Consider the following 15264-nt stretch of genomic DNA (forward strand, 5'->3'; position numbering starts at 1 on the left):
CATTGAGAAATATTCTGTTGACATAATACCATTTCCTTCTTGCATTTTCAGCATTGAGGAAGTCAAGCAGAAAAGGGAGTATGAACGGATCATGAAAGAAGCTGAAGACAAGAAAAGCAAGAAAAGAGAGGAGTTAATAGCACTAAGACAGCAGTTTCTTTTTCTGCTTCAAAAGAATCAGGAGTTGCCAAAGCACATGCGACTGCAAAGAGAGGTTCATTTGCTTTTCATAAGTCATCTGCTGTTAGAGAAACCCTCTAAAATGTTGATGCCTAATATGTTGGGGTCAAAGATGTCCAGTGCTATGAGCTAATATACTCAATTGTATAATTCGCCAGGACTTCTGAATCATGACTGATGATTTAAGAAGTGGGGGGGGGGGGGGGGAGGGGGGGGAAGTGTGGCTTTCTGTGGAGATCTGAATAGCTCTTCTCTTGAAGTAAAGGGTTGTGTTAATGTTCATGAAGCTCTTGACACTGGGGCAAAAATATTTGTTAGCAAAACCCAGCTGCCAGGATAATGTGATGTTGGGTCTTCTGTGTTTCTACAGCAGTATGAGATGGACCGTAGAGTCTTTGAGGAACTGAATATGCAGACTGCACAAAGAATCCAATTAGTGGAAAAGGAACTAGCTTGGGAGCATGAGAAACACTTGATTGGACTGCAGAAATTACAGAATTGGTAAGTAGTGCTTTTTTCTACCTCTCCTGTTGACCTTGCCCTGGGGATTATTGTGGCACAAAATAGAAGAATTTGGGTGTTTTTTTTTTCCTTACGGAGTCAAAATTTCTTCTATTAATAATTCAGTCCTTATTTAACTTGAAAAATACACAAGAGTATATATTTATATTTGGGGGTGCTTCCTTCTTTTGAATCCTTAGTCAAAATTCAGACATGCAAATCAAGGAAGTAGCTTAATTCTAATTTATCTCTATATGAAGAAAAACAGTCTTTTGGGGGGGAGACAATAAGTTTGCTTGGGATTTTGCCAGTAAGATGAGTAAGAATCAAGAACTCCTATTAGAACTTTGAAGAGCAACCTATGAAATTAACCCTTATTTTTTAGGTATGCTGCATGTCTGTCAGTGTCATTGCTAGAACAATATTCTCTATACACTTTAAAATTATAACATGAGCTTCCTCAAGAACACAAATTTAAGCGCAAGATTCATTGTTGGTCAATCTTCTTATGGCAAAAGATGAATTCATAACAATAAATGCACGATAGAAATAATGCACAATAACAAAGATACCTTAGTCACACTTAGTGTATGACTGGAAAAGAGATGAATGAGTATATTTATTTTTAACCACCTCTTATTTAAAGGTGACAGTTACTCTCACGAAGAAGCTGGTGTAAGTTTTGATATTGGAAACACTGTAATATATTTATTCTTGAGCATCTCTATTGGTAGATTGGATAAAAGTAAATAGATGATGTCACATGTCATGCCCTTAATGACTATATATATTTATATGTATTAATTGTATATGTAATAATTGTATATGTAATAAGTAAACCACATTACTCAGGTCCTTTTGGTGAAGGAAAAATGGTAGGTTGCACCTGCTGACATCAGAGTTTTGTCTAATTTGATTTTTTAGGTTTCGAGACTCACTGGAATTTGACACTGTTGTTGTTCATGCTATTCAAAGCAATCATCAGATTTCCACCTATAGACTTGTAGCAATCTCTGAGAAGTACTACCAAGATAAGGAACGTCCATCTTGGAAGAAGACAGTACTTAAACGGGCATGGAAAAAAAAGGAAAAAAGGGAGAGCATCAGAGATAGAAAGCGTAAGCATGGGGCTAATTATGACTTTTTACAGATTACCAGTAATCAATTTTTGTCTTTCTTTTCCCTGAGTCCAAGCTAAAGAAATGATGATTTCTCTAGATACAGATAAGGAAATAAAACTATGGTATGGTTTTTAGTACCTACATACATACAGTGTTTTCTACATTTAAGTCAATGTCAGCAATTGACTATCAACCCAGTGGGGAGAACTTGACTAAGAAGTCATCTCAGAGAACCTGAATGTGTTCAGATCATCCACTGCAGTGGAACTATCTTGATCAGCACCAACCTAACAGGAGCTGTCCCAGGAGATTCCCGGTAGTTTAGATTGTGCTGTGTTACATGATATTTACATCTTCATGTTATTATTTTTTGCTTCAAAAGCTAGAGTTGTCAAGAGGGAAGCTGATAAGCTGAAGACAAAGGTCCGAAAGCCAACAACATGTTTTATAGAAAGGAAACGTGAGCAAATCAGAAGACTTGTTGAGAAATCTGACAAGGAGAAAGCTAAGATAATGAAGAGGAAAGAGGAGTGGGAAAAACTGTGAGTCTTTCACTGGACTCTGAGTCCTTTTAGTTCTGCTTCGTCAGGTGATCTTGTTTAGCTGTCATATGGCACTGTCGTATGTCTGCCCAGTTTCTTATGTTCCTGATGAATGTAATTAAAATACATGAGCCTTTTTATACCTCAGAGTGTCAAGAGACAAATAAAACTTTTCAGTTATTTTCTGTGGTTCTTCTAAAACATTCAAAAATTTGAGTTCAGCTAGGTAACTGCATCTTCAGATAGGGCTTACAAGGTCTAAATCAATCATGACCTAGTGAAATGTGAACAAGTAGTCAGTTTCCTCAGTAACCCTTCTGTCACCACATATACCATGTGCTGCAACAGCTGTGGGTTAAGTTAGTTGCACTTCAAGGCTGCTAGTAGAAAACAGAACCAATGTAGAGTCAGAGCACAAAGCTTTTAATGTTACTGAGGGTTTGATAACATAGGATCAGACATTCTGTGCTGCACACTGACAGACCTTAAGACAGAAAACATACAGATGCGCAAAACAGGGTCATTCTGTACCTTCTGTCTTAAAGTTGAGCTTTGCTTTGTACCTACCAGATACAAAAGCAAGCCAAGTGATGACTATGAGGATCCTAGAGATGTTCAGGCCATCAAAGAAGTGCAGGAAAATATGGGGTGTTACAAGCTGAAAACTGCCACTGATTACAGAGTTCCTCAAGAAAAATATATGAACACTGAAAAGAAGACAATGCAGCTTGCATCCCTGGAAGTGCTGGTATGTGAACTGGTTCAATGATGTGGGTATGTTTTCCTCTTCACAGGGGGGAGAATAGTTTAATAGTCACTGAATCAATCCGGGATAATTCTCAGCTAGCTCTTTTTAAGCAAAGAAGTTACCTTTTCCAGTTATTTCAGCAGGAACATGTATTCTTCAATTCTTAAAAAAAGTCTCACTATCTAGCGACCAACAGGCTTTCCTTACAACACTGAGTTAAATAATCCCTATCATGAAATGTTTTTACAAAAACAGGGATGTGAGCAGGAGCAGGTCTTTTTAGCATAATGTTTTCGTATTGCACTTGAGCAATCAATCACTGCTTCTAAGTAAGAACTAAGTATTAGAATTTTCCTGAGAAATGGTGTTTTGGAGTCACCTTCCTGTAACAGGATTCCTACAGCTATTAATGTCTTTTAACCACAAAGGCCCCATAACCTCAGATGTTGTGCAGTATCATTATTGCTTTTCTTGTGACTTCTACTGCCCCCTTCTATTCACAAGAACTGATTTACATTTTACTGTGGTGACAACATTACTGCTGGCCACTCCTCTTTTAGTGCAGCCAAAACACAGTTGGCCTTCTGGGCTGCAGGCACACAGTGCTGGCTCATTTCCAGCTTCTGACCCACCAGGACCATCAAGTCCTTTCTGCAGGGCTGCTTTTAAGGAGATCTTCCCCCAGGTTGTATAAATACCTGGGATTGCCCTGGCCCACGTGCAGAACCTTGCATTTGGCCTTGTTGAACCTCATTAGGTTCTCACGGGCCCACTTCTCTAGGCTGTCTATCTCCCTCTGGATGGCTTCCCTTCCCCCTACTGTACTGACTGCACCGCTCAGCTTGGTGTCGTCTGCAAACTTGCTGAGGGTGCACTTAATGCCATTGTCTGTGTCATTGATAAAGATGTTGAAGAGCACCAGTCCCAAGACCGAGCCTTGGGGGACACCGCTTGTGACCAGCCTCCACCCTGACACAGAACCATTGATCACAACCCTCTGGCTGCGTCCAGCCGGGCAATTCCTAATCCACCAAACAGCCCATCCTTCAAATCCACACCTCTCCAATTTAGAGAGAAGGATGTGGTGAGGGACCGTGTCAAAGGCTTTGCAGAAGTCCAGATAGATGACATCCATTGCCATTCCCCCATCCACTGATGCCGTCCCTCCATCACAGAAGGCCACCAGATTGTCAGTCAAGATCTGCCCTTGGTGAAGCCATGCTGGCTGTCTCAGATCACCTCTTTTTTTCATATGTGCCTTAATATAGCTTCTAGGAGGATCTGCTCCATGATCTTCCCAGGCACAGAGGTGAGGCTCACCAGCCTGTAGTTCCCTAGGACTTCCTTTCTCCCTTTCTTAAAAATGGGAGTAATGTTTCTCTTTTTCCAGTCACTGGGGCCTTCACCGGACAGCCATGATTTTTCAAATATGATGGAGAGCAGCTCGGCAACCACATCAGCCATCTCTTTCAGAACCCTGGAGGATGGATATCATCCAGCCCTATGGACTTATATACATTCAATTGCATGAGGAGGTCTCAAACTTGTTCCACTGTTACAGTGGGATGGAATCCTCTCCCCACGCCCTCACCTAGGGGTTCAGGGTCCTGGCAGACATAGGAAGCATGACCATCAGTGAAGACTAAGGCAAAGCACTCATTGAGTGCCTCAGCTTTTTCTGTGTCTGAGGAAGCCAGCTCTCCATTACCTTTTATCAGAGGGGGAACACTCCCCTTGGCCTGTCTCCTCCTGCCTACATACCTGGAGAATCTCTTCTTGTTATCTTTCACATCCCTTGCCAAGTTCAGTTCCATCTTTGCCTTAGTATTCCTAATCCTTTCTCTACACACATGGACAACAGCCCCGTATTCCTCCCAGGCTACACAACCCTGCTTCCACTTCCTGTACATTTCCCTCTTTTCCCTCAGCTTAAACTGCAGGTCCTTGCTCAGCCACGATGGTTGCCTGCCTCCCCTGCTCATCTTCTTCTGCTGGGGGATAGAGAGCCGTTACACTCTCAGAAGGGTGTCCTTAAAGAGCCACCAGCTCTGTCCTGTACCTATGCCCTTAAGGACAGTTTCCCAAGGGATTCCATCCAGTAATTCCTTGAGCAGACAGAAGTTTGTTTTCCTGAAGCTTAGGGTCCTGCCTCTGCTTTTTGCCAGGCCTGCATTCTTCAAGATCACAAACTCCACCAGGGCATGGTCACTACAGCTCAGGCTGCCTTCAATCTTAACCTCTGTAATGCTCTCCTTCACACTGGTGAGTACCAGGCCCAGTAGGGCTTCACCTTAGGTCGATCCATTTCTAGTACCTGGACTAGGAAGTTATCCTCAACAGACTTCAGGAATCTCCTGGATTGTCTGCCACCTGCCATGCTGCTATCCCAGTAGATATCCAGGCGGTTGAAATCCCCCATCAGGACAAGAGCCTGGGAACACAACACTTCCTGCAGCTGAAGCAAGAAGGCCCTGTCAACAGGTTCCCCCTGACCAGATGGCCTGTAGCAGACCTCAACCACTAGATGTCCTTTACTGGACCAATCCTTGATTTTAACCCACAAGCTCTCAACCTGATTGTGGCTGTTTCTCAGACACAGCTCTTTGCAATCTATCCACTTCCTAACATAGAGGGCAACTCCCCCACCCCTCCTACCCTGTCTATCCCTTCTGCAAAGCCTGTAGCCCTCAATCAGAGTATTCCAACTCTGGGATTTGTCCCACTGTGTTTCTGTGATAGCAATTAGGTCATACTTTCCCAATTGTGCCACAGTTTTTACCTCCTCCTCTTTATTTCCCATGCTGTGTGCACTGGTATAGAGGCACTTCAGTTTAGCTGTTGGGCTCATTGAGTTCTCAGAGAAGACCTCTCTAATACCTCCAGGACTAGTCAGGGTGGTTAAGCTAACTCAGTAGGACCAGCCAATGCAAGTAAAAATGAATAGTTCTAGTTATAAATGTCAGGTTTGTATAGATGAAGAATTCTAGTTACTTCAGATGGTTGCTGTATAAGGCTGTTGTCTTTTATAAAGATCAGAGAAGTTTCTTCCACATATATTAATATTAAATCTCATTCTATTATTATTTCATATGAAAAGAGCAAATCAATGCAGTGTCCCTTTATCACAGTAGAGTCACAGATTGGTTAAGGTTAGAAGGGACTTCTGAAAGTCATCCAATCCTACCCACCTGCTCAAGCAGGGACACCCAGAGTAGGCTGCCCAGAATCATGTTCAAGAGGCTTTTGTAGATCTCCAAGGACTGGTATCCACCATTTCTCCCAGTTTTATATTTTCAGCAAACTTGCTGAGGGAATACTCTGCCCCATCATCCAGACCACTAATGATGTTTAATGGAATTATCATTACTGGATTCTGAGTACAGAATTAGCACTGAGGTTCTGCCTACAGGTGAAGCAGAATGCAAACAAAATGTAATAAGTTTTGCTGCACTTGGCAGTTTAATTCACAACTCTTACATGTAAGTAAGTGTCACTTCTCACATTCGTGGATCTTCATCTTCACTTGGGGAAAAAATATTCAGCTAATGCCAAAGTTTTCTGAGTTGACTTTGGTAATCTGGATTACTGGAAGGTCTGGATAGGATTTGTTTTGAATTTATAGTGGCTTTTTATTAGATCCAGAAGCATCTGACAGTTGTTTTCTTGTCTTTAATTTTGCTACCTACTCTACTTTGAAAATTCAGAACTTCATTCCATTCATAATTGACTGCACCAGTTGTGATTTCAACATTACTTTCACGTATTTTATTGACAAGGATTACATCTATATTCTAGAACCTATGTTCATGAAGGACTAGTTCAGTTGCTTCATAAACATTATGAAGGACTTATTTAAGAAAACTGCATTGTTGTGATGATGATGCCAGAAGTCTAGATTTCTGTACAGCCATTCATTTGCTAGAATGTACAATAAAGGTCTTAAATGCAGTTCCTTTGTCTCAGTATATAATTTGTACAGCATGCCTGTAAAGAAAGTCATGTATCAAAGCTGAGATGCTCTCTGTATTTAGTGAGAGACAGCCCCGATTACTAATCTTCTAACTCCCACAACTGATTTTCACACTGTCTGACTGCTTTCTGCACTACTTAAGCATCTCATGTAAAGAAATTCATGATCAAGTCAGGAGAGACAGGGGAAACCTTATTTCTGCTCTTTTGCCTTTTCTGTGAAGAAGAGTTAGAGAGATGGTTTCAAAGATTTTAAAACCAGAGATTTTTCAAAGTACTCTTTTAAAAACACTAATTTGTGGAGATGGTACAGAAGAGAAAGCTAGTATGGAAAGAGGGAAAGTCAGTATGACAAGCTTCTTAACTACTACTTGTGTTGGGGAAGATAATATATTATGTGTCACTGGGGAAATCCTACTAAAATTGTTTTTCCTTTGCAGATCTATAAGAAGAAGGTGAATATGAACAAACAGATTATGTCATTGCGGGACTTTAAGGTTTCTATTATTGAAGAAATCAGGTGTTTATTGCAAGAATTGAAATCCGTGCAGGCAGCATTAGATATATCAGAACGTCTCCCTCTTCCCCTGATTCCTCAGTTACACCCAGATGAAGTTCCAGAAAAAAGATTTGAGTATGACCGTGACATCCTACTGAAATTCAAAGAGGAGCAGGCAGCCAAGGCAAAGCTTCAAGAACAATTGGAAGAGTCTCCCTCATCTGGTGCATTTAGGTATAGTTTGAAGTCTTCCGATAAAGAAACTGGCTCTCTACAACAGACTGCAAGCTCAGACAGAATGAAAAGATCATCGTCTGTGGTCATAGAGCAGCAAAAGATTTTTGTAATTGAGAAAGCAGAGCCAACAGAAATGGAACTGGAAATTTTAAAGAGGGAGAAGATAAAAAACCTATACTTGCAGGAGACCTTAATTAACAAGGTAGGAAAACTTTTTTTATTATTTTTATTTTGAACAATCTCACTCAATCAGAAATAAAACCCCTTTCTACTCCCTCAGGACTGCAGCTACCAAAAAAAAAAAAAAAAAAAAGGAAAGTAAAATGTAAGAAATTATTTAAAAAGTGATAAATAGAAAAAGTTAAGTATCACTGCAGCTTTTCTCAGCTGTTGAGCAACATGAGTAGTGTTGACCCTCTGGTCTCAAAAATGATTTTAAATGTACAAGGGTCATGGGAAAGCTTCCTTAAAAGGCACGTCTATGTGCATAAGGCATAGCATGAGCAAGCTGACTTGACAGAGAGAAATTTTCCCTTCTGCTCCTTTCTCTAGCTTTACATGTTTAGCTCCGATCCTAATACCTTCCCAGTTACTCATTTGCGTCTCTTATGCTCCAGATCAATGAACTGGTAACCAACTTTGATGCTGAACTTCGCTTTCTGCGGCACAAGAAGCTGCAGCTAGATGTGCAGATGAAATATGCTGACCTGAACTATATCACTTGGTTTGAAGAGCTGCTTATCCTGAAGAATGCTGAGAAAAATGAGAACCTTCTCCAGGGGCATGTTAACACCCTCCAAAGTGAGCAGGAGGCCATGCAAGTATGTAGACTATGTGTCTTTGGAATTAACAGTACTGATAATGAGTAGTCTAAACCAAAAAGAGGATGTAAAATAAATGGGAGCTTCTCTTTGCTTCCTTTTTGCACTGATCCAGCATCTAGTGCTAAATTTTGGAAAAAAGAAACTCTCAATCATCAACCATGATGGTAGTTTTTAACTTTGCATAGTTAATCTTTTCACAGTTTTCATGATGCGGAATAAGTGACAAATCATATTCATCCTTAGAAGATTCTTCTAAGTTTTGCTTGACTGGAGTTCAAAGAGTGATAGTCAAGTGTAGCATCTCCAGATCTTCACTGATATGTCCTATCTACATTAACATTAAAAGTTTGTGCCTTTTGACTAAAGATTTTTTTGTTGTTTAGTCAAAACTGAACAGCTACCTTGCACGGATGGAGGATAAAAAGTCTGAGATTGTAAAACTTCAGGAATGTGAGAAAGCTCTTTATGCCAGCTTCCAGGCATCCCTTGGAGAAAACAATGAATTTGCCCACTTTCTGACCAAGGTTCTGAAGAAGAAGTTCAACTGTGTGAAAAAAAAAGTAGAAAGAGAAACAGGTTAGAGATAACTGTTCTTGACTTTTGGATTGTTTACACATACTTCCATGCAGTAAAATAAATGTGCCTCAGTCTATCTGGAGCTCTGGGTACATGCAATGCTAAACACAGTCCAAAACACCAAATAGATTAGGCCTACCCAAGTTCTGTGTTTCTACCAACCCATGTTCTATGGGAGCCATCCTGAATGATGACAGTGGTAATTCAGTCTCTAACATGATTACATTTGGTCTGATCATAGCTCCTACAGTGTACTTCCTATATGTCAATATTGAGGATAGCAATAGAAGAAGCAAAGCTTTAAATAGCTACTTCCTATGCTGAACCAATTGGAGCTAAGGAAAAATGATTAATCTGCCATATTCGTGACATTCTTCTTTAATCTGTCCATTGACTAATGAGAGACCATAGACCTAATCTGCAGTAATCCATTACTCACATGACTAAACAAATTATGAAAAAGATTTAATTTATCTCCATGTCTTTAATTTATCTACAGTGTCTCTGTAAAGGCTAAGCAGTCTAACTGAGCTAGGATGCTTGCCTTGACTTTTGCTTTCACCTGGGATATGCTTACCAAAAAGCACACACAACAGTCACGCTTTTGTGACAGTTATGTGCTTCTGTGTATTTTGCTTAGTTGTTTAATCTCTACAGTAGAATGGTAAACCTACAGCGTTTAAATTCCAAACACTTAATACACATACAGAGAGGAAAAATCATAGAAGAAAGTCCCCAGAGTATGCCTATATTAGTGCACTTGGCACTACAAGATGATCTCTCTCCCACGGTTTTTTTTTATTTCTGTGAAATTATCAAATCAATGCAATAGGTGAAAGGTGCCTGAATCTACGTATTACTAAGGTGCTCTTATGTGGATTACTGGAGATGTGTTCACTAGCACGTTTGCATAATGCACAGCTAGTGGATTTGGGGGCTATCCTGCAAGTCAGCAGTACTGTCCTTTTCTTCTAGATGAAAAAGATGAGAGTGAAGAGGAGAGTGATGAAGAGTCCAGCTCAGAGAGTGATGAAGAAGATTCTGGATCTGAAGATGAAATCTTTGACATCTCCGTTTGCCCAGAGAGTACCTAAGCCATCATTTTCTTGGGTTGACTACTTGTTCAGCTTTAGAGCAATGCTGTGTTTTTAAGAAGGAATATTTTCATTATTCTCTTCACACTGATGCCATTAAGGGCCAGAATGTGTGCAGTCCTGGCTGCAGCATTTTTCCCCAGGAAATCTCAGTGAAGATAAGGAAAATGCTGATGGTATATGGTATCGTAATTAAAAAGTTCGGAAAAATAGAACTTAGCTAAGTGCTAAGAATTAATTATTTTGTGTAAAGAACCATTTGCCATTTCGCGGCTGTTTTCTGGGGAGAAGAGGCTCCTCATGGGAGCAGAGCTGGAGTGTGAGTCTGTAGTTGCTCTCTGGAAACCTGCTGCCAAGCCTAGATGGATCCCTGTTTGGGGAAGTTATGTGGGGACCCTACTGTGGTGTTGAATTAAGCTCTTTGTTACCACCTTGTGGATTTAGGTAGGAATTGCCTGTTGCTAGGTTTCTCTCTATCAGAAAAAGTAATAGCGTTACTTTGCAAAGTTCTCTTGACTTGTTCATTCATACAGCAAAGAAAAGCAATCTCTTTTTTTATTTTTTAAGATCTTTGAGTGACATATTAGTGACCCCTTAACAACGCTGCTTTATTTTCAGTTCAAATTTGCCAGCAAGTTACCATTTTTTTTTTTAATTGAATTTTTATTAACTCCTTGCCCGTCTCTTTTCAATGCATTATTGGAAGTACAACATTTTTACTTTTTATTGAAAAAATCTAAATTACTCATTTAATGGGGAAATGACATGTCGCATTAGCCTCTTCATATTTGTGTCTTTAAGTGTAATTCTCTGCCTTTATTGGACTTTTTTTTTTTATAGGAACTGATTTGTGTTTTGTGTTGATAATGCAGATTTGATTGGTATGACAGATACCACCGCACCAGCTAGAACTTTGCAGGTCCTATGAACCACAGCTTTCTTTACAAGTAGAGCTAGATCCCCACAAGCAGATCACCACAGCAAGTCCATCATTTATAGTTAAAGATGCTATGGATAAATATCTACATGTTCACGTCACTAAAGATTGTATTCTAACATATTAATTACCAGGACTGAGTTATAAAAGCTAACTTTTGCTTTAATGCTGGCTTTGATGCATTAAGTTTTACTTCTGGAAACAAAACGTATTGATTGAATATAAAGAAAAAAGATCCATCCAAAACACTGGCCCCTTCACAAAGGAGCTTGGTCCACAGGGCTTATGTTTGAGAAAGCTCTAAGGAACCAAGAACATTATAGAGAATGCTGGGCAATCTGCACAGTCAAGGGAAGCTACTAACTCAAGCTTGAATGGTACAGTTATAACAAAACTAAGCTATCTTCTGATCCTTTCCTTCTCAGACTGTGATAAGGCACTCTTCCAAAACACCATCCAGCTCCGGGAAAAGCTGTTAGACATTAAGGACGCTTTAATAAGGGAGAAGAAAGTTGCTGCTAAACTCCGAAAGGAATATAATGTCTTATTCGAAAAGGTATTGTAGTGTTTTGTTCTCAGCAAGCATCAGCTCACTCCAGTACAATGAAAATGTGCTATTGATTTTTTCTAAGACATAAAAACACAGACCGAACCTTTTAAGAGGCCTCTGTTTGGGGAGAGATCTCCGTGCCAACACGCAGGCAGGAGGCAGCTTACTATGGGTCGCCTGTCCTCCTGAAGAAGGCAAATCAAGTTGGTCTGACCTTGGCTGCTAGGGGACTGGGCCTAAGTTTTAGATCCCTCACCTAAAAGAAGCCAGACTCTGTGATTCAGGTGGCACACATGGTGTAGCCTGGTCCCCATCCTGTGTACATGTGGAGGGGATGAAGAATATAAGGGGTCATCCTAACACAAATGCTTGCTAGAATACATGCATAAAAATGCTCCTCTCCTATCTGTTTCTTTTGCTTTTAGTTATTTTCTTCTGCTCTTTGTCATAGTAATTATTGAATAAACTCATTTGGTGTGAATTTGCCTTTCAGCTTTTATGAGGTCCTGCATTCGTCAAGACATTTGATTTATATTAAATCAAAAATATCTTAATTTAAAGGGCTTTCTGGGATAGAAAAAGAGTTCTGCCAAAATGCCATTATGCAAGGCTTGCTTTTGTTGTGTCTCAAAAATGTCCCATCAAATAAGCTTAACTTACAACGCTTTTTTGTTTTGCTTTTAAAGGATTTCCTAAGTGCCAGCTGCCACATATTCACCCTGGGGTCTGACATTTGATTCTGAATTGTTTTTCATGCAGAATCACATTTTCAGACATAAAACAATAAAAAATATCTTGCAGACACTGTTGATCTAGAAGTGTTTCGTATGTACATTAAACAAAGCAGCTGTCTCTTAATACATAAGTAGCTTCACAAGTAAGAAAATATTTATGAACGTACCTGTGTAAAGTATTCAGCATAGAATTCTGTTTGAATACATCGATGAGCCTCATGTTAACCTACGAAACTCATCTACCATAATCTGTACCAAAAAAAAGCATTTTTTTCGATGCTTTTTTTCCTTCAGATCAAGGACTCTAACATAGAACCCTGTCATCTGTGTATTTGAATGCTCTAAGATTTTTGTCTGTCTACAACTTATCTTTCTGCAGGCAAAATCAATAGAAGCCAGTCTGAACACTGCAGAGAAGGAACTGGACATCTTTCAGTGGAAAAAGCAGCAGAAGCTGAATGATTTATATGTAGTTGTGCCTTTGAAACTCCATCAGGTAATTCAAGATTTTTTTGTGTTTATCAGTTTTACTTTTGGCAGGTGCCTATGTATATCTAAACAGTGGTGTCACTGGCTTTTGAGGCCTTTAATTTCCTGATTCACTATTGTCTCCTTGGAGTGACAGTGCCATTAATTGAATTTCATAGTTCCTCTGTGTTTGTTTTCCTTCATATAAGGACAGGTAGAGTCAGTACACTGATGAAATGTGTGTAGCCTTCAAGTGTTTTGCAGGTTTGGAATGGAATATTCCTTCAGGTCTATGCCTACTAATAATCTCTTGAGAAAAACAAAAACAAAAAAACACAATAGCAACAAGCAAACAAAAGAACTATTCAAAGTAATGGGAATTTTGCCCAATTCAAGAATGCTGGATTGCATGCAATGCATTCATCTATGCAGCTGTTATCCTAGGGATGATGAGCAGAAAATGAAGAAGAAAACTCCAGACAATGCTGTAATTTCCTCTGGGTTGAATCTTGTCCTCGGAGAGAGAGGATAGGCCTCTGCCTGTTGTGGCTCATGCGCTTCTGAGGCAAGCTTAGCATCTCTATCTTTGTTTTATCTACCCCCATTAAAATGTTCATAAGAAAGACAGAAGAGTCCCAGAAACTCAAAGGAGTCCCCCCTCCGTTTTTGTTCTTGGTGTTATAAAAAGATAAACAGCTTCATACACAGGGAACCCTCATAGTTCTAAGTAGTCTTTGAGCTCTGCTGTGTGGTAGTGATTCCATGGCCCCAAACATGAGAGTTGTGCCCATGTTGTTACCTCATTCATTAATTTTCAAACTCTCACACATTTTTTATCCAAAAACTGTCAACAGCACCCTAAACAAGTCAAGTCAGCCTTGCTTATGGCTGTTTCTGGCAGGTGGAGTACTTCTTTAATGGGGAGATACCCAGGGACTTCTCCCAAGCTCTGGTATTTACCAACCAGTCCCTAGAGTATCTGCAGAAGAGAATTGTGGACCTACATCATGAAAAGATAATGCAAAGAGAGATCTATAAGAAGGCCCAGAAGCAATATAAGCAGCTTGTCCGGGACAAAAAGGAGATGGAGATAACTATTCAACGTGAGTAACAGACCTCATTCAGCACAGGTTTCTAGTTTCTCACTGGGTGTGAGTAAGTCAGCAGATCTGTCTTTACACTCACCCAAATGTCACAGCTGGTTACTGCAGAAAAAGTGTATCAAGTGGACTGTTTGGGTGAAGTACTGGTAGTTCTCCAGCACAGTAGAATCACTAGGCTGTGATAAGTTTTAAATGCATTTTCTTCCTCGTGTAACATAAGAAGAATTTAAAAACTCTCTATTCAAAACATTCACATTCCCAAGAACCAGACCCAGAGATGTCCAGGTGCCTACAACCTTTGAACCTCCTCTGCCAGCCTGCTGAGGCTCTGATGTGGGGATGGCTCAGTGGGATTGCCTGAATGCGGCTTAGTGATAGCCCAGGTGTGGTCACAGGCAAGAACAAATGGCAGTATTCAATTGTGAGCTCTCTACAAATTTATGTGAATTATTTGTTATGGATCATATACGACAAAGCTCAGGCAAAAAGCTGGGGGTACGGAACAAATTCTTATTAACCCATGAAAAGCAGTTCTGTCACTTGTGCCATGCCTCTCCTTTTAGGTCTGGAAGAGAAGTGCAGTCAGCTGATGATGCTGAAGTTTGGCCGTGTGGTTGATTTTGAAGCAGTTCAAGCACGCTCTGTTAACATACGCTTAGAAGAGCTGGAATTGCAAATAATGGAGAAAGAATATGAGCATTCCCAGGAAATCAAAGAGTGTGCGGTAAGGTACAGAAATGGGAGGAGGGTATATGTATGAATATGTTCTATTAAGGCTTCGTTTGCCTGGGGCTGAATAGCTACACTAAAGTTTTGTCAACCTGTTCATTTTTGTTGTTTTTTTTCACCTGTCAGCAACAGACCAAAATGTCCAACTTCCATGTCCCATCATGACTCCTACCTTTGCTCAGCTGCTGCTGCACATCCTTTTCTTGTGGAGGTAGTTTATGACATCTTTATTTTTAAACTGGCCTCCAGTGCATTTTTCTGTTCCATTCCCTATGTGAGGTTCTCCTCGAGTGCTGTCCTTCAGATTTCAGGTGGCAGTCAGTACCTACTGCGTGCTTCCATCATGTTTGTTGATGAACTATTTGAGTACAGTGCATCCCTGGCTGATGCCTGGGACACTAGGCAGTGCAGCATGAAAGGTGCTTGTCTTCTTGGGATACCTGAGGCTCAGC

General features: G+C 40.2%; 1 protein-coding gene across 3 annotated transcripts in view; it reads left to right on the top strand.

Annotated features, from left to right (window-relative positions):
- Positions 1–15264, top strand: part of CFAP44 (cilia and flagella associated protein 44) — a 44325-nt gene that overhangs the window by 27043 nt on the left and 2018 nt on the right. The window contains exons 21-33 of one of the 3 annotated variants that reach the window (XR_005839287.2): positions 52–214; positions 551–681; positions 1606–1799; positions 2185–2344; positions 2915–3092; positions 7502–7999; positions 8415–8618; positions 9005–9197; positions 10173–10283; positions 11654–11784; positions 12892–13008; positions 13882–14083; positions 14647–14812. Coding sequence is in view for 1 of the 3 variants with exons in the window: in XM_015296532.3 (XP_015152018.2) it covers positions 52–214; positions 551–681; positions 1606–1799; positions 2185–2344; positions 2915–3092; positions 7502–7999; positions 8415–8618; positions 9005–9197; positions 10173–10283; positions 11654–11784; positions 12892–13008; positions 13882–14083; positions 14647–14807 (2443 nt within the window). In the remaining 2 variants the exon portion in view is untranslated. Of the gene's footprint in view, positions 1–51; positions 215–550; positions 682–1605; positions 1800–2184; positions 2345–2914; positions 3093–7501; positions 8000–8414; positions 8619–9004; positions 9198–10172; positions 10284–11653; positions 11785–12891; positions 13009–13881; positions 14084–14646; positions 14813–15264 lie in introns of those variants that run through there. The other 2 variants (XM_015296532.3, XR_005839288.2) reach the window with 2 other exon arrangements.

Source organism: Gallus gallus, chromosome 1 (genome assembly GCF_016699485.2).
Source record: "Gallus gallus isolate bGalGal1 chromosome 1, bGalGal1.mat.broiler.GRCg7b, whole genome shotgun sequence".
Lineage (NCBI taxonomy): Eukaryota > Metazoa > Chordata > Aves > Galliformes > Phasianidae > Gallus > Gallus gallus.